The sequence below is a fragment of the Quercus lobata genome, chromosome 2 (genome assembly GCF_001633185.2).
Source record: "Quercus lobata isolate SW786 chromosome 2, ValleyOak3.0 Primary Assembly, whole genome shotgun sequence".
NCBI classification, from domain to species: domain Eukaryota; kingdom Viridiplantae; phylum Streptophyta; class Magnoliopsida; order Fagales; family Fagaceae; genus Quercus; species Quercus lobata.
Genome location: NC_044905.1, coordinates 61299731 through 61322083, shown reverse-complemented (window position 1 = coordinate 61322083; position 22353 = coordinate 61299731). Strand labels below are relative to the sequence as shown.

Genomic DNA, 22353 nt, shown 5'->3' with positions numbered 1-22353 from the left:
TTGAGGAAGAAGTTAACTACTACTACTAATGGAGTGGAGTATTCATTGGTGAGAATTGGAAGTAAATATTGGATTATAATTTGCGACATAGTTTGGCTCCATTAAACTTTCAACGAAACCCTTCCATTTATTTCATTATTTCACCCATTATGCACCAAATTAAGCTTGCCAAAATGTTGACCATAATAAATATATACAAAGCTTCACGGCAGGTGCAAAATAAACTCCATTCCTTCTTTGAAATTGTATTTATTCTCCATACTACACGAAAACTTGGCGTGAAGAAATTCATATGGCTGCAGCATTTATGTCTTGATCTACCATCCAACAGATCCAAAGAAACTGGAACAGAAAATAATAAATTTAAAAAAAAAAATGTTAACACTGGTATACAAACATCCAATATCATAATAGTAATGGGAAAATTCAACATCAAGCCAGGTCATCATAAAATGTCAAGCTTATAGAATAAAAAAATCATTAAAATGCATGACACAATACTAAAACATCAATGATTTTTGTATAGTTTGTGTTTCAATAAAATCTTCTTGCTTTTCATAAACAAATAAAAAAACATCAATGATTGTCCACCATACTTTCAAGACCGACCAACAATGTTAAAAATATGCACGAAAAACCTAAACAAACTATGGCATTACGTTTTTGTCATTTTGTATGCTTGGAATGATTGGTACCTTACCTTACCTTCACTTTTGTGCTAATATCTTAGTCCACAACTATTTAAATTCTAACTAATCATAGAATTAATAAACTTTTCATCAGTAACATCGCATCTTCTAAGATTAGAGTAATGCTACATATCCAATAAAATAAATAAATAAAAACACAAAAAATAATGCTACATATATCAAAAAATTTATAATATTTTTAGTAATTCTTATATGAGTTTAGTAGTTAGTTCAATTAGCTCAATTGATAAAGTCTTTTATAGTTATATAGGAGATCTGAAGTTAATCTTTCCCAACACCAAAAACTGATTAGTGTTTTGATGTGATGATAAGAAATTATCATTAAGAGAGGCATAGATTGAATCTCTTATATGAGCTTAGTACTAATATTAGTATTTATTTACCTGTCAATAATAACTTTTCATCTCTACAGTTTTGTGCAAGACTTATTGTTAAGATTATCTTATTTTTAGTTTCGTACACACCAGCTATTTCTCAACCAACAATATAGCATCTGTTATCAACAAAAGAAAAAAAAAACATTATAGCACCTAAATTATAGGGTTTTCTTTTTCTCAATGTTTTCCTCTTAGGATATAAATGAGACAAGAAGATCATCTATTTTAATTTTCAACCCAAACATCAATAGGAAATTTAGAATTCTGAGGGAAAAATTATTAACTTTTCGATGCCAACTGAGATCAAACACATTCTGGGTCCATACTTCTATCAAGAGATTCATGAAGCCCCAGCAAAGAAAAAGTTTTCCAAATAAAAAACCTCAGACTAATAATTCTTTTGAAACCCTTTAAAGATATATTCAGCTATATAATCCCAGAAAAGAAAAAGATTCAGAGAGCTAAATACCTGAGTGATCGAATGGCAACATGTTGAGTGAGAACATGAAAGAAGAAATTGGCTCCGTGGAGAAACAGAACGACTCCAGTACACCCTAGCACAAACAACTCCACCATCATCGATCTCCTTCTTCTTTTTGCTACTGTTTCAACCAAACAAGGCCTTATTATATATAATTCCACACGCAGAGAGAGAGAGAGAGAGAGAGAGAGAGAGAGAGAGAGAGTGAAGTTTATAGAGTTCTAAAGCCAAAGAAAGAAGTCTACATTTTTATTGTACCTAGAAAAGGGTGTCTTTATATTTATAATACTTTCAACTCGACCAGAGGTTTAAGGTTAGTTAGACTAATTCTTAAAGACACGGACTTATAACAAACGTGGCTTGGTGACGTCATCATCCATATCCAATTCACAATTGTGATAAGTTTCACTTTCAAGTTTCACCCCTATCTTAAGCTCGCTTCAATATGTATTGGGTGTGAGCCACGTTGGATCTCCTTCATAGTGTTGGAATTGTCTGTTTGATGTGATGTATTGAATGGGTTAGGTGGTGGGTGTATGGAGTTTGATGTGCTTTAGGTGTAGTGGATTTTAGAATGGCAGGTGAATTTTTTTGAGGTTTTTTTGAGAATCTTTCGAGAATTTTTTAGAGGTTTGAGTAGTAGAACAATGATAAGGACTAGTCATACATTAATAATAATAATAAATTATGTGACTCGGATCAAGCCAAACCGACTACCGCCGCCTCGCTGACTACTGTATCACATCAATAGTGACATAAATTTTACAACTTTTTGTCACAACTTGTAACTTAGTGAGTTGTAAGTTATAGGGGTGTGGACTCATCATTTTACCTCCACTATTCATAACCTGTTATGACAAAAGTTGTTGAACTTTATATATCCCTAACATTACTCCTTTTTTATTATGGGTGTGAACAAATTTTGCTGAATTTTAAGAGCGTGCTAATGTCAATGTCATTGTGGTTTTTGTGTGTGCTCGTAAATCGATTTCATTCTCTAGCCAATTGAAATTCGATGCATTGCAAGGCATGTTGAGTGTTGACAACCACTTTCCACCACCACTTAAGCCTTTGAAAGGGATAGGATATTGTTTGGTGTTTGTGTGCGTTCCAGACAAGGAAGGAGTTGGAATTTCTATTGAGGGAGGGGGGTCCAGGTATGAAACTTTTTTTTTTTTTTTTTAATTTATGAAGATCCAAATTAGCATTGTGCAAGAAACTTAACTAAAGGTTAAGTAGGAACCACAATTAATTTATGTTATAAGTTGATAACAATCCATAGTGGGAGATTTGATCAAAAACAACAAATGTTTACGTAAAAACTACGTAAAATAAGATATATTATTCAATTCACCAGATAATATTACAAAGTTCCTTGCAAAAACAAAAACTACTAGAATGTTACAAGAATCCTCACTCTCTCTCCAAAATTCTTTCTTTAGTGTTTTTTGGTCCCCTTTTATGTGTGTCGCTTCCGTTTTGCCCTTATCTTCTCTTGTATTTACTCTTCTTACTTCTCTAGGATGTGCTATCCCTATACAACTGGATAAGTTTTTGTCCCATCAGACTTGTCCTTTCTTATTTTCGTCATGAATGGAGACTTTTAGGGCTTCTTTTACTGCTTTAGGTCTGTCCTCCAACATTAAATGCGACTACGCCAGGCGGGTGATCCTCATTAATGTGGAGATTACTGTCGAATCATCAAAAAGCTCCCTCGGACAATCTCATACCTTCTAGAATTATTCATTGGGAGATCGGAAGGTGATCTATCTCTATTAGCTTGGTATGGATATTGATTTCCAATATAGTCCTCGGTGAGATCATCCTCGGATTTTGGGTAGCACTATACTAGGTCCATGGTCCAAGGTTTTGTTCTTTTGGGGTGGCTCAGTCTTAAAGTGTGCCAGGCTTTAGTGGGCTTATCTTTATCCATGGCCCAATTTTACATGGGCTTGAGCTCCTTAAAATCATGCTCCTATAATATATATATATATATATATAACTAAATATCAAAAAAAAAAAAGGCAAAATAATTATTTCTTAATAGTTAATACACTACCATGTAATTATCTATGAAAATGAAATTCTGCGTCTTTTAAATCTTGGAAAACATAGATGATTAATTCCATACTAAATGTCACAGCAATTTCCATTTTTATATATAAAATGAAAGAGTATTATAAAATTTGTTTGAATGGACTGAAATGAAGGGAGAGAGCCCAAAAATTGGGTTTTTAGAAAATGCAATAAAGTGAGGAAGTCAAACCCAACATTCCAATATTTGTTAAATATAGGCTACGGTGCATTACAAGAACGAGCTCAAGGTGCTAGACAACAGAAAAATGGCAAAACATGTGAAATACATAAATCTGAAACTTTTCCTCACATATTGAGAGAGGTGGTATCACTAGATTTTAAAGCTAAGCATTGGAATCCTAAACAAGTCCCTATGATTTGAAGGCAAAGCATTGCTTTAATATTTCAACACTTAATAGCATTATAAATTGCAGACCAAATGGCAAGAGCGGCCAAGTAGAGGAAAACACAATAAAATCACCATTAGCTTGCAAAATGGAAGAATTTATAGCCAACTAAGTCTGCTGCTCAAAATCCAGTAACTTCACCAAGCTAAAAAAAAAAGGTAATACCTAGGTGCACTTTATCACAATACACAGCAGGATATTGTTGACTCGAAAATTGAAACACTGCCATGATCAGATTCCAATCTGAATTCTACAAAATTTCAAAATCTGCAGAGGTGCATATAGCAAATAAAATTATTCACAATACCCCAAGATCCAACTTTAACAAACAAATCATTAGCATTGATCTGCTAAAGAAACACGATGCTATTTATAAACTTTCTACAAAGTATGACTAATTTGTTATAACTAGTGACTGCTACCAAAATCACTTAATTTTCAGGACTGGCCTGTCCCAGTAGAATTATTCATCATTGCGGTATTTTTCGTCACACTGGAGGATTGATCTTGCTGAGTTATTGGGTGCATTTCCAATTTCTTCTTCTCCTTTAGAATCACCTGCCTAGGCATTACCTCTAGCAGAAAGCTTCCACCATACCATACAGTAGCAGAAACCTTCAGTATTTGGAAAATCACATGCAATTTATATGACAAGAAGATGGGGACTGTAAGTGCCATGGTTGCTACAGTAAACAAGCCTTGGAACACAATGTACATGAGCAAGCGATTTTCATCCCCGAGCAAACCACTCAAGCGCCACCAAATATTGTTAGCTTTCTGTGCCTTTTTTGAGAGTTCCCTACCAAACCAAGAAGTCAGTAGTTAGGAGATTGGGCACATAAATTAGGTGGTGGTGGAGGGGGCTGTTGGAACTGGGAGGCAAAATTCTATCCAACAAATTAAATCATAGAAAATTAATTTTATAACCAGTAATAATCACACAACAGTTGATAAATGTGCAGTGAAACACTTTAAGAGGGAGAAAGTTGACTACCTGTAAGAAGTCATGACTTCAGGATCTCTTAACAGCCTTTGTCGACGTAGGACATTGACAATGAGAAAATAGAGAGCCTGCCATAGGGTATAACCAACTAAAGGAACCAGAAAAAGCCATGTCCAAAGGTAAGAGTTACCCTCCACATATGGCCAAGAAGCTCTCTGAGAAGTTCCTTCAGGGTGCATGGCTGCAAAGGTTGCTGGGTCCCACCATCGAATGGTGAAGAAAACTATACCTGAAAAGGAAAAATATTTCATTTAGTATAAGAGAGCTTACTAATGATACACCACGAGGGATGTAATACATCATAAAGCTGGGGCCTATCTTTTGGAGGAGCCCAGAACAGTAGTTGTAGTTAAGTTGTCTTTGGAGTATCAATCCCTGACTGCCGGATACAAGAGTTTCATATATTCACAATGTAAATTGATTCCTCAAAGGAGATGAGTTTCAGTCTTAATTCTTGGGATGAAAATAGAAGCGGGAGAGAAGAGAGGGGGGCGGGGGGGGCGCCGCTGGGAGTTTCTTTTTCCCCTTAATTTTCTGGTTGATATTGTGGCAGGAATGGACTTTAGGTTGGACTTGAGTAACCTATGATGCTGAAGTTGGTTCGGTGTGGGTTAAGATTTTAAAGCCTATTATCAGACAGGGATCTACATACAAAATCCTTTGAACTCTATAACTATCATTCGGGAAGATCTCTCTAACTATCTGCACAGGCATAGCTACTAATGTGACTAAATATACAGATTGATACTGCAAAATGACAAAACTAGAACAATCTCCAGCCAAAAAAGTGCACTACTTTTTCACCCTCCAAAGTAATATGTAAAGAATCACAGGTCTAAATGCTACCCATTATACTGTTTGAGACTTTAAGGCACCAGTCTGCTAAAGATATGAAACCAATGCAGATTTTTTGAAACCTAACTATAGTTATTCAACACAGTCGAATTACAGAAATCAATAACTCTAGGCATCATGATATTTGACATGGGTTTTCGACCAATAAAGTAAATATCAGGGTATCAATGACCAAACCTACTCCAAAGAACCCATACAAATCTAAAATTTGCTAAAGGCAGTCAAAACTTAAGATGGCTGATGGCCTAACCTAGCATGAAACTCTTGCATGTTTAAAAAGGTTCAGTTCTACCGAATCAGAAAATGTATATGTAACAACTATAATAAAAAAATATGCAAGGATTCTAGAACCTTACAAGATTCTGATTAACATATATAAGATAGAATTCAAAGCCAAATGTATGGATTGGTAAGTCACACGTGCACCAATAGGTCTTGAACCCACAACATCACCCTCTATTTTCCTTTTATAAAGAGAGGAGATACCATATGAGTTAAAGCTCATTGGTAATTCAAGTTTAATTATGTCACATTTTATAATTTTTTTAACATAGATACGATCAATAGTTCAATTCAGAAATTGACTAGTTTTTGACAAATTTCAATCATTCACTTTTAAACCTTACGTCTTTTCCTTCCCCCAGGAAATTATTGGACAATTGTTTAAAGGTACTTAACTGGACTCATTAATCTAGATGGTACCTCCCCATTTACCAAGTGCATGGGGGAGCTGGAGGGCCCTAGTTCAAGCCAGAGGGGGCTTGGCATACTAGCATACATATCTCTAACCATTTCAAAAAAAAAGTTTAAAGGTACGAAATAAAGAAGGCCACCAAAAAAAAAAGGTCCAACTCACCAGGTAAAAGATGTATAAGGACACTAACAATTTTGTCAACAGAACTGAAAACCAAGCTACAGCGCCAAACAATTAATGCCCACGCTAATGGTCCCTGCAGTACCATAGAAATGAGCCAAGAAATTGGACAAGTGAATCATTTCCCCATAGAGGTGCAAAGAACCCTAGGAGTACTTGCTCACCTCAGCAAATGAGAAGCAAACCATAAAAAACTTTTCATTCCTTGGATACAAAAGAAGGTCGATCAAGAAGATTGTATTCGCATAGTAGCAAAAATCCTGAGACACAAGAACAATGATGTCACTTCCTCATTTTTCATCTTAGGTTACTCCAATAATGAAATATACATATAACAATCTAAAATGATCATAAGTCATGGTCCCTAGAAACTTTGGATTATTGGGGGAAAAGTTAAAATTATAAAGTGGAAAACTAATGTAAAATAAACTCTCTCAAGTTCTCAATAGGATGCATTAACTAAATATATATACCTAGTAATAAGAATTTTTTGCTGCACCAAAATCTCAGTCACACAGCTTTCACGAATTACCATTCATTTTCCTCTGCACTTTCTATCTTCTTATATGGTGTTCACTTCCATTTAGAAGTTAAGAAACAATCCAAATAATGGAAAAAGAATTTTTATGTTTATTTTTTTAAAATGCGAATGTTTCTGTCATACATTATGCCGAGAAGTCTTTCCTCAAGAGTCAGCAACCTCAACCCAAAAATCCTTTTTGGTGTAAAAAAAAAAAAAAAAAAAAAAAAAAAAACCAAAAAGGATTTTTGGGTTGAGGTTGCTGACACTATCTTGTTTTGTGATGTAGAGGTGGAGCAAGTCCTTCATGTTTGACTGCTGCTACTTTGTTTTCAGGCTATGACTAGTCTGAAGGTTAACGTAGCTAAAAGTGAAATGGTGCCTATAGGGAGGTAAATAATATGCATGTTTTGGCAGAGATTTTGGGTTGTAGGGTTGGGGCCTTTCCAATAACTTACCTTGGTATGCTGTTGGGGGCGTCCCATAAGTCCACCTCTATTTGGAACCCTATTTTGGAAAAAATTGAACGGAAGCTAGCAGGGTGGAAGAAACTGTATTTATCAAAAGGGGGTAGGCTAACTTTGCTTAAAGCACGCTATCTAGCCTCCCCACTTATTTTTTATCTCTTTTCACCATCCCTACACATGTGGCTAACAAAATTGAGAAGCTACAAAGGGATTTCCTATGGGGAGACCCTAAGACTCATTTATTGGGTTGGAAGAAGGTGTGCATGCCTAAGGCCAATGGAGGCTTGGGTATTAGGAAATTGACCACTTTCAATAAAGCTTTACTAGGAAAGTGGCTTTAGCGTTTCGGGGTCGAGGAGAATAGGCTTTGGAGGAGGGTGGTAGCTTTGAAATTTGGGGAAGATTGGGGGGGGTGGACCTCTAAGTTGGGAAGGGGTTGCCATGGTTGTGGTTTGTGGAGAAGTATTCGGATGGGCTGGGAGGTTTTTTAACAAAAATGTCCAATATAAGGTTGGAGTGGGGGATAGAGTGAAATTATGGAAAGATAGGTGGTGTGGAGATCTTCCTCTCAATTTGGCTTTTCCAGTCTTGTACAATTTTGCTGCAAACAGAGAGGCTTCCGTACAGTCATCTTTGATATGTCAAGGGGCAGAGGATAGGAGAATTTGGGATGTTAGCTTCAATCGAGGTCCTAATGATTGGGAGGCAGATGTGGTGGACGAGTTCCTACGTCTCTTGGCATCCAATTTACCTTCAGGGACTGAGGGTGATCGTTTGAAATGGAAGTTGACAAAAAACGGGGATTTTACTATCCGTTCATTTTACCATAAGTTACATGGTTCTTCTTCTGTTGTTTTTCCTTGGAAAGGCATTTGGAAGGTTAAGGCACCCCGACGTGTCTCTTTCTTTGTGTGGACAACAACATGGGATAGGATCCTCACGGGAGCTAACCTGCGACTCAAGGGTTTTGACTTTGTCGACTGGTGCATTATGTGTCATTGCTGTGGTGAGACAGTGGATCATTTGTTGTTACATTGTGGAAAGGCTTATCGGCTGTGGTGCTTTGTCTTTAGGATTTTTGGGATTTCTTGGGTTTCCTCACGTACGGTGTCAGATCTTCTATTTAGTTGGTGGAATTGGTTGGGGAAGCATTCCTCTTACATTTGGAACTTAGTTCCGATGTGTTTGATGTGGTGTATTTGGAGGAAACGCAATCAGTGGACATTTGAGGATTTGGATAGATCCGAGGACCAATTGCTTGCTATCTTTTCTGGTTCCCTTTTTGATTGGGCTAGGGTTTGGGGACTCACATCTAGTGACTCTCTTCCTCTTTTCCTTAGCTCTCTTTTTTTGTAATTTATGTTTTATATGTTTTTGCATTTTTTCTTTTTGTACTTCTGTTTTGCTGATGCTATTTTGCATCTAGCAGTTTTCTTGAATATAATTCTTCTTAACTATCAAAAAAAAAAAAAAATCCTTTTTGGTGTAACAGACTTAACAGTCACTACTGCAATCTGTTGATTGCACACAAGTGTATGACATCACTGTGAATGATTCTAGTCCAGTCCCCATTTAGTTCCAACCCCCCAAATTCACACAATAATAGAAATGACACATGAGCCTATGTTTAGTAACTACATAACCAAAAACACAAATTTGCCATCAGAATTCAATACCCCACTGCCTAAAAAACCAATTAAGCTTTATAAATCAATAAATAAATGAACTCAGGCAATTATGGAATATAACAAATTCTCAAAATTGTAAAACTTACCAAAAGATAGTAATGCCATTTCATGAACCGATAGTATATCCACCGGAGAGGAACAAAAATTACATAGAATAAGCAATACACATAGGGAATATCTTGGGGTCCTGACATAGAAATATCAACAAAAAGAGAATCACATAAGCAATTGGTGTATTTAAAGCTTTCTATGAATCAAAACAATTCTACTCACTCGCTCCCAATAGATAGCAAAACGCGCCAAAAGCAAGCACCCCCAAAAGATGTGTCACCTACACATCAAAACACAAATCACAGTAATATAATAAGATTCGATCCACATATTAATACATCCAATTAATTATTTTAAAAAAATTATAAAATAATAATAAAAAGCTTGAAAAACAAAAAGACCACCTTGTTAATGAACCTTTCGTGTTCCTCAGCTTGTTTTGCGATCTTAACGGCCTGTTTGGAGAGGATCTCCTTCGTCTGAACCGCTTGTTTCGACAACAACTCTTTTGTTTGAGCCACTTTCTACAACAACCAAAAAAGAAAAAGAAAAAAACCAAACATACCCAGATCGTAAAAACGAATGAAATTCACAACCCAACAGTCAAAGACAATAAATTTCACAGATTAACAACCATAGAGTACCTTAGACCGGTCCACTATCTTCTGCTTCACCTTCTGAAACGAATCTTCATTCATGTCCTCCATAGTCTCTTCGTTGCTCGACATTCTTTTGCTATCAGAGTTCATGCGCAGGTAAAACTTTAAAAAGGTTCTTATAACTCTGAGGTTAATTAATTAAATACATCTCTATTTGTGAGTTCAAACTTCAAAAGGTGTTTAGTGCTTCTATCAATATCAATGTCGGCAATTAGGTAAAGTTCTATAGTAAGTAGCAGTTTAGCTCTAGATTTTTGCCCTTCTGTGTATACGTGGCTACAGCCTTTTTTTTTCTTTTTTTTCTTTTTTGCGAATAAAAATACTTATTACTAGCTATGCTTAGAAGATTCTTAAGAATAAATAAAATATAACCCTATTTTATTCCCATGAATTTTATTAGATCCTTTTATCAAATCAAACATAAAAAAAAGTTACATTTTTGTGCATTAAGATTGTCAGTTATCATATTTCGAGAAATTTAGACCTCATTTGATAGAGTTGTTAAACAATTCATTTTCAATTTTTAAACAACATTACGTATATTTTCACGCATTTTTTAACCTACACGTATTTCAAAAAACTACAAACAACATTAATTAAACTTTTCTATCAAACGGCCCTTAATCGCAATGTAGTTTTCTAAATTAAACGCACTCTTAAATGAATTAGAAGCCCAAAAGGTTGGAATTGTGCATGAGAATTTGATTTCTTTTTCTTTAAGTGCAATGCAAGTCATCATGCATCCCATCCTATCCTATGTCACTCAAGAGTGTGTGCAATCTCGAGGGTTTGATTTAAAAATAAATATATAAATAAATAAATAAATAGCGGAGGGGTTGAAGTGGAAGAGATTTTTTTTTAATAAGTAGATACTAGATAGTAAAAGTGGAGAAGGTGAGAGATTAACATTGGATTATCACATACTTTATATAATAGTAATAATAAATTTTTTTTTGAGAAAATATAATAATAATAATTAAAAGAGGGATAAAACATAAAAGTTCCCTTAGTAGTAGTAGTAGTAGTTTTTTTTTTTTTTTTTTTTTTTTTTTTTGTGGAGAGAAAAAAGTTCTCTTAGGGTCTATTTGAATACTCTTATTACTGAAAACTAAAAATACTGTAATAAAATAATTTTTAAATATGTAAATAGTATCATGGGACCTAATTTTAAAGAAAAATTTACTAAAATTTATACTTATGGGTCCCGTAAATAATACACAGGACCCACACAAAAAACACAACTCCCAGCATAAACACAAACGCATTGCTATCCAAATTATCACTCAGATAAGAAAAGTATTTTATTCTGATTTGAGATGCTCCATCAAGGAATATTCCACTCAACATTGTCAACAAAGGGCGACGGGTTTATTAGAGATATGGGTTTGAAAATAATGGACCCGGACCAGGTCCACCATGAAGAAATATTTGAGAAGATAAAATGGTAAAATAATTCAAAGTTAAAATTTTTTACTTAATGATTGAGATTAAAAATAAGTTTTTAACTTTCACCATCAACATGCTATTACATGCTCAATACGAAAACAATGGGGCAAAATAACATTATTGAATGAGATGTATCATTCATTCTCTCCGTTTTACTTTTGAGAACTCACTTTTATAATAATGGAAAATTTGTCACTACTCTCACCACGCTCTAAGGTCTGAGCCTCTGAACAACAACAGTTTGGTGGCGCTTCTAAAAATTGAGAGTGGGTCATTGTTGAGGCTGTAACAAGTAGCAACAATAATTAAAATCCAAACATTACAAATCAAAATACATGTTTAAGTATTTGAATTTTCACATCATGCTTGGCATAGCATTGTCTGCTAATTCTTGTAAGTATTTCATTTGAAATTTGCCTAAAGGAAGAGAGAAAAAAACCTATATTATAAAGAGTAGTGTTTAATCCTATTTTAAGTAGCATTGGCATTGGGGATCGTAGAAACCCCCAAATTGTAAATTTATAGCATCAAAACCTTAAAAGTATGCATTATCCGAAACTTTAATTGTAAAATAATTTACAATTGTGCTACAATACAAGATGGTATTTTTAAAAAATAATATTTTATTGGATTTTGGGTTTTATTTGGGTATTGGATTATATTATTTTATTGTGTGGATATATTATTTTAATGTGCTGTATGGTAAAATAAAAGTTGAGATGTTAGATGTATTGTAAAATGGTATGGTATGATAGATAAAGTAACTTTTAAACTGATAAAATGAGATATTTTTTAAATACCAAATGCTAATGTTCTTAGTATGAGTAATTTTTGAAAATAAAATTAATTGGAAGCATAGCGTAGCATATGGAATGAGTGCCACAGCCACCGTACGCATTTTGCATCATCAGGAACATGTTTTGATATTATGCGTTGTATTGTCAATTGTGTATTTGCAGGCTCTGTTCAAAAAGCATGGTTTTACAAATTGGACCAGACCAGCCGGTCCAACTGGTTGAACTGGGAATTGGAGGGTAGTCCGGACTGAAAAATGCCAAAAATTAGGTAAAAATTGGAAAAAACCGAGAATCGGAGGCAAATCTGGTTTTGCCCCTGATCCCATTTTTAAAACCATGTCAAAAAGGCATGGGAAAAAAACTTTTTTGTTCAAAATTTTAGAGAGGGTCTAAATCGATAAAAACTAAGTTATAAAACTCAATTTTCATCATTCAAAACTAAAAGAATGTGGGGTCAACTAAATCATAGTTTGTTTGGATAAATAATGTGAGGCCCACTAAATTATAGTTTGTTTGGATAAATTCTTGAGTTAAGTTCTTAGAGTATTGACATCAAAGATGTGAAAAATGCTATTTTATAAGTCAAAACACTAAAATGGTCTCTACATCAAAAATGTTATATTTTAAAAAATATAACTCTTAGCTACAGTAAACTGCCATCTCCGATAGTTTACTGTAGCTAAACCTTTAAAAAAAAATTGTGGCACAAGTCTCCTTTCCTCTTTTTTCTCTTTTTTGTTTTTTATAGTGTTTATTGCATACGATATATTGTTTTATTGTGTTGTTTATATTATTTTAATGTGTTGTATGTTAAAATAGAACCTTTAATATTGGGAAAAGTATTTTGTATAAAATGATACCGCTAACATGGTATCATTTGATACTAAATACATTCTCTTAATATTGGATGTATTATAAAGTAAGTTGTTAAAATAGATAAAGTGGTTTTTTGAGTTGCTAAATTTTATTTTATTTTATTTTTTATTTTTATTTATATATTTTTTTTTTTTATGAATGCTCTTATTACTATAAACTCAAAATTTTGAGTTTGAGTAATGAAAATTGAAAACAAATTTTTGGTATTTTCGAATTATGAAATATGAGTTATGGCAAAGTTGTAAAAGAACCAAACTTGTGGGATTCATTCTCCTCACTTGTCTTATTCACATGATTCTCGTGAAATAGAAGGGAACTTCACAGAAACATTTGCGTGTGTGCAAGTGTATGTATTACGATTTGTTTCTCACACACATACATCATCATTACAGTGAAACAATTTCATTGAAAATTTAGGGCCTCTTTGGTATAGCAACTCAAATACATGTTTTTAATTTTTAAACAATATTACACATATTTTCACACACTTTTTCACCCACATGTATTTACACACATGTTTTCAAAAAACAAAACACATATTTTTAAGTGCATGTACCAAACACCGCCTTAGTGTTGAACTGCTGATGCTGTTGCTAATGCCTCAAGCCGGATGAATAGCAATCGTATCATTACTTGTATAATGAATAAAAAAACCACATTTTAGTCCATTAATTTTAAAATTTATCCGCATCAATTCATGTAATGTTGTGTAAAAATAATTAATTATTACAATAACCATATAAATTTATATGGGCACTATTTATTTTACATTTAGCTTTTTATTATTTCTTTACATATCTTAAGGATGAATGAAGAGAGTTAATAATTATTGTTATGTGTGAAGAAAGATAAATAATTATATATTTTAATATTTTAATGAAATATAACATAAAATACTTAGTTTGATGTAGAGTGTTTTGAAAAGTTAACATATAAAATACAAAAAGTAGGTTTTTATGCTAAAAGAGACGAGAATTTTTGTACTAGCTGTGCAAATTCTCATGTGTAAAATTAAGCCATTTTTCTATTTTGCATTTTCTTATGCAAATTGTCTAAGGTGAAGACTTAAAATGGACCTTTGATAATTCAATAGTATAAGTTACAACGGGGGAATAGGCCTTTGTGTATTACTGTAATTAAATATCATTTAAATAATATTTAGTTATTAACAATTGATTTAATTAATGTTCTATACTATGATTTTTTATTTGAAATCTATTTATTCTTACTTTTAATTACAACTAATTCACTTGAGTGGTGTAGAGATACTACAAAATTTACTACATAGACCTTACAAATTGACTTGTCCCTAGTTAGTAAAATTGACTAAACAATTTTTTATTATTATGTTGTTTAAGTGGTGCAAGTCATATTCTTGCCACATCAATTTGTTGATCTTTTTTTAGGAGGAGATGATAAAACTATTACAAATTTTACTACTAAAAGTTTACAAATTGATGAGGAAAAGAATGTGATTGGTAGCACTTCAACAATTAAAATAAGTATTTGAATTACTTCTCATGATTGCTAACACAATAATTTATAAGACCTATTAAATAAAATTTATAGTATTTTTGGCGTTAATCAAAATTTTGCACTTTCTTAATAGTGGATTTAAATTTTTTTTTTTTTTTTTTAAAGAAGTTAAAAATCACTTTAAAAAAAAATCCCCTTTCTTTGATAGGGTCCTAAGGCATGTTTTAAGTGGCCTAGGCCTAGAGCCGGCCTTTTGACCACCTCAAAATTATATTAATTATGATCTTAAGCTAACTTAAACGATCACTTCCATCTAAAAGATGTAGGAAATTCAAAAAAAAAAAAAAAATGAAAAAAAGATGATGAAATAAGAGCATTTGCATCAAGCAATGCAAAATAGAAAATGTACCACTTTTACGCATTCAATCCCCAAAATCATCCACATTAGTTAAGCTAAAAATATGTAAATTTACAAAACTGTTACAGTAATTGTATAAATTTGCACTGACACTATTTACTTTGCATATAATTTTTTATTCTTTCTTTACGTATTTCGAGGTTGAAGAAAAATAGTGGATGACGGTTATTTTGTGTGAAGAAAGAAAAACAATTTTAAAAAATAAAAAAATTAATATTTTAATGTAATATAGTGTAAAATATATAATATGATATGTGATGTTTTGAAAAATGAGTATATAAAATAGAAAAAATAAGTTTTATGTTTAAAAAAAATGAATTTTTTTTTTATGAACTAATGTGAATGATATAATTATATAAATAATTCGGTCATATAACATGTTTAAAGGTGTGTCAATTATGTAATAAAATGAAAGGAGTTGGCCAAACCGTGTTACATGCTAGTAAAGTATTTGCAGAGACCATACGGGGACAGCTAAGCCTGTGATTCTAAGTAACAACTAACAATCTTCTTGAACAAAAGACAAAAGAATTATTTAGCTTTAATCACAATTGGTGCCACATATTTGGTCATATTATTCTTCGTGCCTTAAAGTTTCTTCATATTTTATTCACACCCAAACGTTAATTAGGTAGTTGAATGATTTTAATTACAAGTTTATCAAAAAAATTATTTTAATTACAATGGATAAAAATAGGTGAGACAACAAGAATTTAGATTAGATTTTTCAGCCTTCATTAATCACTTTTTCCCTTCTAGAACGCTCTTGGGTGTTCCGTGGTACCATGGAAAACATAAAATTACCAAAACATGTTTCTTGTGGTCAATAGACAATAAAAAAACATGATCAGAAGATCATAAATATATTTTTTGAAATGTTACATATGACAAATCACCACGAATAAACTCTACACCACACAAAAAATTCTCCCAATATTTTAAAGCTCCTTTTTTGCACTAATCTCACCGCATAAACTAACTATTGATTGGCGTTGACTTGAACGTATACTTTTAGTCATTTTTCCACTTAAATTTTTGTGTAGATTCTGAATATTGATTTTTTCCCTCTCTCTCTTTGGAGTATATTTGTGTGAACTAAGTTTTTTTAATCATATAATTATTTATTAATTAGAATTACAATAGATATTTATGATTTTTCATGGGAATCAAAAAACAAAAATGATTTATGGCACACGGCTGTAACCATACACTAAAAAATGAGTTTTTTTTTTTAATTTTTTTATTTTATAAAATAAGTCATTCTTCATAAAACACTATTAGCTAAAACAAATAAAGTCTTTGTTCTAACTTATACTTAGTTTTATCTATAAAAAAAAACTTATACTTAGTTTATTGTTGGAGAAAAATAAATAAAAATAATTACTTATATTTTCACATTCTTCTTAAACTTAGCAAAGAAACAAGATAAGTATAAAAAAAAGGTTTTAATTTTTTTTTCACACATCCAACTCTATGTTGTGATGTCAAGATAAAACTTTGGGATTTTGTAAACCAACAACCAAAAAACTTGTTAGTACTCCTCCATGAACGGATGGCAACATGATAGAGTGGATTGGGATCATAAATGTCCTGACTCTTGTTCCCTTTTGGGGAGTAAAAAAAACCAAAAACCAGCTTGTGGCAATGGCAAATTAGATCAATGCAAGGTATGGGTGAAGACATTTTTTGCTATCCCTAATTAGGTAGCCTAACCATTAATGAGATAAAGATGAGAAAAAAAGGGAGGGATGATGATGCGAGTGATGAAAGAGAAAAAAATGACTGTGTTTAAGAGAAGATAAATAGATATGTATAAAAATATTAAATTATAAATAGTATATGTATAAAAAAAATTAAATTAATTAATATAATACATTAAAAAAAACTATTAAATTATGGCTAAAATGTAAATTGCACTATCTAAGTTTCAAATTTATTCAATTCAGACATTTCTTCAAATTTCATTGAAAAATTATCATTAAAGATAATATTTTTTAAAAATTTGTTTTTAATATTTAATTGCATACTTAATGGAATATTTTAAACATAATTGGATGAAAAACCTGAATTGAATAAATTTGAAACTTAGAAGATTTGATTGAACGTAAGTAAAATTAGAGATTGCAATTTACATTTTAGCCTTAAATTATTATTTTATATATACACACACACGAGTCAAGCTTTGCAAAATCCATTCTTGCCTTGTTCTCTCTTTGGTATGGGAAAAACTCATATGAGGTAGCTAGGTGAGAAATTTGTTTTTTTTTGCTATCCTACATGGGTGTATTTGGAAAGAAATTGCAAAAGTAGAGCAACAAACATAAAGGGTAAAAAAGTATAATGTAGGGAACAAAAATATATACCCAAATACAAGGCACCTAACATTAAAAATATTCTCTTATACTTTTTATGGTTTTGAAGTGGCAGCGGCAATTCCCAGACAAAGACAAACGCGCCTCAGACACCGTATGTAAGCGTAACCTTAAAATTTCGCTTTTCCCACTTATTATACGTTATTTCGTAAAAGTTTGAAAATTTTCAATTCCCATGTATTGCTAAAAGTCCAAAGTTTTGAATTTTCAGAAGGAGAAGCAACCTATCACCTATGACTTCGATCGGGTAGTTTTTTAGGGTTTTTAAAGATTCTTATTCATCGGAGATTTTTGTTCCCAGCTAGCTCCATTTAGGTAATTCATTTTACTAGTTTGTTTCTGTGTTTATTTATTTATTTTTCAATACAATTAATATTGTTGCATTTAGACATGGAAAATCATACAGTAATTTTCCTTTTCAATTGTAAAAGAGAACTTCCCGATAAATTTTGAGTGGTTTAGATTTGCTTATATATTTACTTTTTTTTGAATTTTTTTGTTGAGTTTAGAGTAGTGGGTTTTGGTTTGAACTGTGTCTATGTGACTATGTGTGTGTTTTAAGTGCAATTAATATTGTTGCATATACATAGAAAATGTTACAGTAATTTGCTTTCTCAAATCCAACAAAGACTTACCCATTAGATTTTGAGTGGCGTAGATTTAGATTTATTGTTCGTTTTATTTATTTATTGATGAGCTTAGTGATGGGTTTTTTTGGGTGTGGAAAAAGATGATGTTGTCGAAAGTTGAAGCTGGGAAGAAGACTGGTGAGGATTCAAGTAATAGGAAGTTGTTAAATGAGATTGAAGCTATAAGCAAAGCCCTATACCTAGACAAAAATCCAGCTAGGAGTTCAATTCCTAAGGTCAATACTCGGTCCAAATCGACTGGAACAGCCCACTTATCCGATCCCAATTCGAAGCTTAAACATGGTGAAGATGACTCGTCGCGCAAGGAGAAGGAGAAGGAGAAGAAGTCGTCCATTTGGAATTGGAGGCCTTTGAAGGCCTTTTCCCATATCCGAAACCGTAGGTTTAACTGTTGTTTTTCTCTCCTAGTCCATTCAGTTGAAGGGTTGCCCTCGGATTTCAATGGTAGTAGTCTTTGTGTGCATTGGAAGAGGCGAGATGGGATCTTGGTGACTCGTCCAGCAAAGGTTTTGCAAGGCATGGTGGAGTTTGAAGAGAAATTGAATCTTACATGCTCAGTTTATGGTAGTCGGAGTGGACCACACCATTCGGCAAAGTATGAGGCGAAACATTTTTTGCTCTATGCTTCTGTGTATGGTGCGCCAGAACTTGATTTGGGGAAGCATCGGATTGATCTCACAAGGTTGCTGCCTCTGACTTTGGAGGAATTAGAGGAGGAAAAGAGCCCAGGGAAGTGGTCGACAAGTTTTAAATTATCGGGAAAAGCTAAAGGTGCATTGATGAATGTTAGTTTTGGATATTTAGTGATTGGTGATAAACCTGCTGCTCCTGGAAGCCCTGAGGTGTTGAATACAAGGCAGAATAGTCGGAGTATTGTTAAAGCAGAGATGAAATTTGGTCAAGGTGATGGCTGGAGCAGAATTCAGCATGTCGGAAGTCTTCCTAGCATAACAAACCAGCCGTCTGGTGTTGCATCACGGTCTGTGGAGAACGTAAAAGATCTTCATGAGGTTTTGCCTATATCAAGGTCAGAACTTGCCAGTTCAGTAGATATTCTGTATCAGAAATTGGATGAAGATAAGATGGATTATCCAGTTGACAAGCCTGAACTTAATGCCTTTACGGAACATCTTGACCCCATCAAACCATATTCCGATCCTATATCTGAATCTGGTAAAGAAAATGTTGAAACTGAGTGTGAAGATAATGAGTTTTCTGTAATTGAACAGGGCATAGAATTGCCATCAAAGGAGCCTGTGAATTCAGAGGAATCAATTATAGAGGTTGCTGATGCTGCTCCAGTAGAAAGTCCCAACATTGAAATTGACACTGGTGTACAGGTAGCTTTTGAGGATGGCACTAAGCTTGAAACCAAGGATGACGAAATGGGCCGATGTGATAATGAGCTTGTTTTGCATGACTGCACTTCCGAAGACGATGTCACATGCACCAAAGGAGCACTCATGAAAGAATTAGAGTCAGCTTTAAATACTGTGTCAGAATTGGAGACAGCAGCATCAGAATCTCCAGAAGACCATGAGAACTATTTGGACTTTGAATCAGATTATAAAACAACTAGTAAGGGGAAGTCAATTAGCTTGGATGATGATACTGAATCCATTGCGAGCGAGTTCTTAAACATGCTGGGAATAGAACATAGTCCGTTTGGCTTGAGTTCTGAGAGTGAGCCTGAATCCCCAAGAGAGCGACTGTTAAGACAATTTGAGAAGGAGGCCCTTGCTGGGGGATGTTCTTTATTTGATTTTAATGAAGGCAGTGGTGACCAAGTAGAATGTGGCTACAATGATCCAAGTGACTCTGGGTGGGGGAACTTGTCCGTGGATTCTGAACTCTCATCAGTGATTCAGGCTGCCGAGGAAGAGCATCAGATAGCAACTCAGGCAGAAAGGAGCAAAACAAGGGCTAAAATGTTGGAAGACCTGGAGTCAGAAGCCTTAATGCGTGAGTGGGGCTTGAATGAGAATGCCTTTCAACATTCTCCACCAAAAAGCTCTGGTGGTTTTGGGAGTCCAATTGATATACCTCCTGAAGATCCATCCGAATTGCCTCCTCTTGGAGAAGGGTTAGGCCCTTTTCTTCAAACAAAAAATGGAGGATTTGTCCGCTCTATGAATCCTACCCTTTTCAAGAATGCTAAAAATAATGGGAGCTTGATCATGCAGGTTTCAAGTCCAGTTGTGGTACCTGCAGAAATGGGTTCTGGGATAATGGAAATATTGCAGTGTTTGGCTTCAGCGGGAATTGAAAAGCTTTCTATGCAGGCAAATAAGTTGATGCCTTTGGAAAATATCACTGGGAAGACAATGCAGCAAGTAGCATGGGAAGCTGCACCCACTTTGGAGGGACTTGAGAGGTTTGTTACAAGCTTAATCTTTCTTTCTGTTTTATGTCTTTAGGTAAATGTTATCTTGATTGTATATTATCTCTTCCTGGCACAGCCTATCTTTGTTGCAGCATGAATCAGTCATTGATCAAGACATGTTTGATGGGCAAAAGATAATTAAAGGGAGGTCAGCCAGACCCAGGTCTAATAACTTGGGTTCTGGCTCTGTAGGCAATGAAATGGGCTCAGAATATGTCTCCCTTGAGGATCTTGCTCCTTTAGCTATGGATAAGATTGAAGCACTTTCAATGGAAGGGTTGAGAATACAATCAGGGATGTCAGATGAGGATGCACCTGCAAACATTAGTGCACAGTCTATTGGGGAAATTTCAGCTCTCGAGGGTAAGGGGATTAACAGCAGTGGGTCCCTAGGTTTGGAGGGAGCTGCTGGATTGCAATTGTTGGACATAAAAGACGGTGGTGATGATGTTGATGGGTTAATGGGCCTCTCGTTATCTCTTGATGAATGGATGAGGCTGGATTCTGGTGATATTGATGATGAAGATTGTATCAGTGAACGTACTTCTAAAATTCTTGCAGCCCATCATGCTAACTCTTTGGAAATGATCCGTGGAGGTTCAAAGGGTGAGAGAAGACGGGGCAAAGGCTCTAGCAGAAAGTGTGGTTTACTGGGGAACAACTTCACGGTAGCACTTATGGTGCAACTTCGTGATCCTCTACGGAATTATGAGCCTGTTGGTGCACCAATGCTTTCTCTTATTCAAGTAGAGAGGGTATTCGTCCCACCAAAGCCCAAAATATACAGCACAGTTTCACAGGTAAGGAACAGTAATGAGGAGGAGGATGAGTCCGAGTCAGCAGAAAAGGAGACAAAGGAGGAAACTAAAGAAGATAAACCTTCTGAAGAGGAAGGCATTCCTCAGTTTAGAATCACTGAAGTCCATGTTGCAGGTTTGAAAACTGAGCCTGGAAAAAAGAAGCTTTGGGGTACCTCAACCCAGCAGCAATCTGGTTCCCGCTGGTTGTTAGCTAATGGAATGGGAAAGAGCAACAAACATCCATTTATGAAGTCAAAGGCTGTTTCTAAGTCCGCTGCCCCGTCAACAACAAAAGTGCAACCTGGTGATACCTTGTGGAGCATCTCATCTCGTGTTCATGGTACTGGAGCTAAATGGAAGGAATTGGCAGCATTAAATCCACATATACGGAACCCTAATGTTATTTTACCAAATGAAACTATCAGGCTGTGCTAAGTGGTGCATGCAATTTGATCTGGCTTGTGATGGGTTTCACCCTTCAACAAAAAATGGTTGATCTCATTGTTTTTGCTAGTCGAGATCGGTAAATATTTGTTAATCACGGGCAAGATTTATTAGTTCATCTTGCAATGAGATTGCTATGGAATCCATACCTTAAATGGCTTGAGACAGAACAAGGTTGGTGAGTTCTGCTTGTGGGGTGTTCTCTTGTATCTACTGCAAATATGGTCAACGGATATTTATACATGCAATACGGGATGAAAGATGATTGGTTTTGCCATATCTTCATATTTTTTCTTCTGTAAATCTGTTATCTATGTAATTATGCATGCTTGAATTGTTATTTATGTACTATTGAAGGCATAGTTTCAGCCCACCCACATTAGCCAGTATTTGCATGCAAAAATAATGTTACAGTTGTGGTCTTCGTAGCAGCACTCAGTGGATTGTTTAGTGTGCTGAAGAATGGAGAGAATTTGTCACAGTAACTTTAATGAAGTTTCCTTCCCTGTCTTTTATATTTTAA

General features: G+C 34.2%; 2 protein-coding genes and 1 long non-coding RNA gene across 4 annotated transcripts; 1 reads left to right on the top strand and 2 right to left on the bottom strand.

Annotated features, from left to right (window-relative positions):
* LOC115976058 lies at positions 1-1769 on the bottom strand. The gene is made up of 2 exons (XR_004088246.1): positions 1557-1769; positions 1-342 (listed from the first exon to the last, which is right to left on the bottom strand). It is a non-coding gene; the product is annotated as an uncharacterized LOC115976058 (long non-coding RNA).
* Positions 1770-4127: 2358 nt separating this feature from the next.
* Positions 4128-10372, bottom strand: LOC115976054 (uncharacterized membrane protein C776.05-like). Its single transcript, XM_031097138.1, has 8 exons — positions 10154-10372; positions 9914-10033; positions 9732-9789; positions 9545-9645; positions 6948-7043; positions 6766-6859; positions 5046-5283; positions 4128-4850 (listed from the first exon to the last, which is right to left on the bottom strand). The coding sequence occupies exons 1-8, from the start codon at positions 10256-10258 to the stop codon at positions 4490-4492; spliced, it is 1173 nt and encodes a 390-aa protein (XP_030952998.1). The 5' UTR covers positions 10259-10372; the 3' UTR covers positions 4128-4489.
* A 7212-nt stretch (positions 10373-17584) lies between these two features.
* Positions 17585-22353, top strand: LOC115976052 (protein PLASTID MOVEMENT IMPAIRED 1-RELATED 1-like). 2 transcript variants are annotated; one of them, XM_031097137.1, is made up of 4 exons: positions 17585-17647; positions 17765-17868; positions 18284-20577; positions 20663-22353. In XM_031097137.1, exons 3-4 carry the CDS (start codon positions 18284-18286, stop codon positions 21819-21821), a joined length of 3453 nt encoding a protein of 1150 aa, XP_030952997.1. In that variant the 5' UTR covers positions 17585-17647; positions 17765-17868; the 3' UTR covers positions 21822-22353. The 2 variants fall into 2 exon arrangements, with proteins under 2 accessions (XP_030952997.1, XP_030952996.1); XM_031097136.1 differs by having other exon boundaries at positions 17585-17651.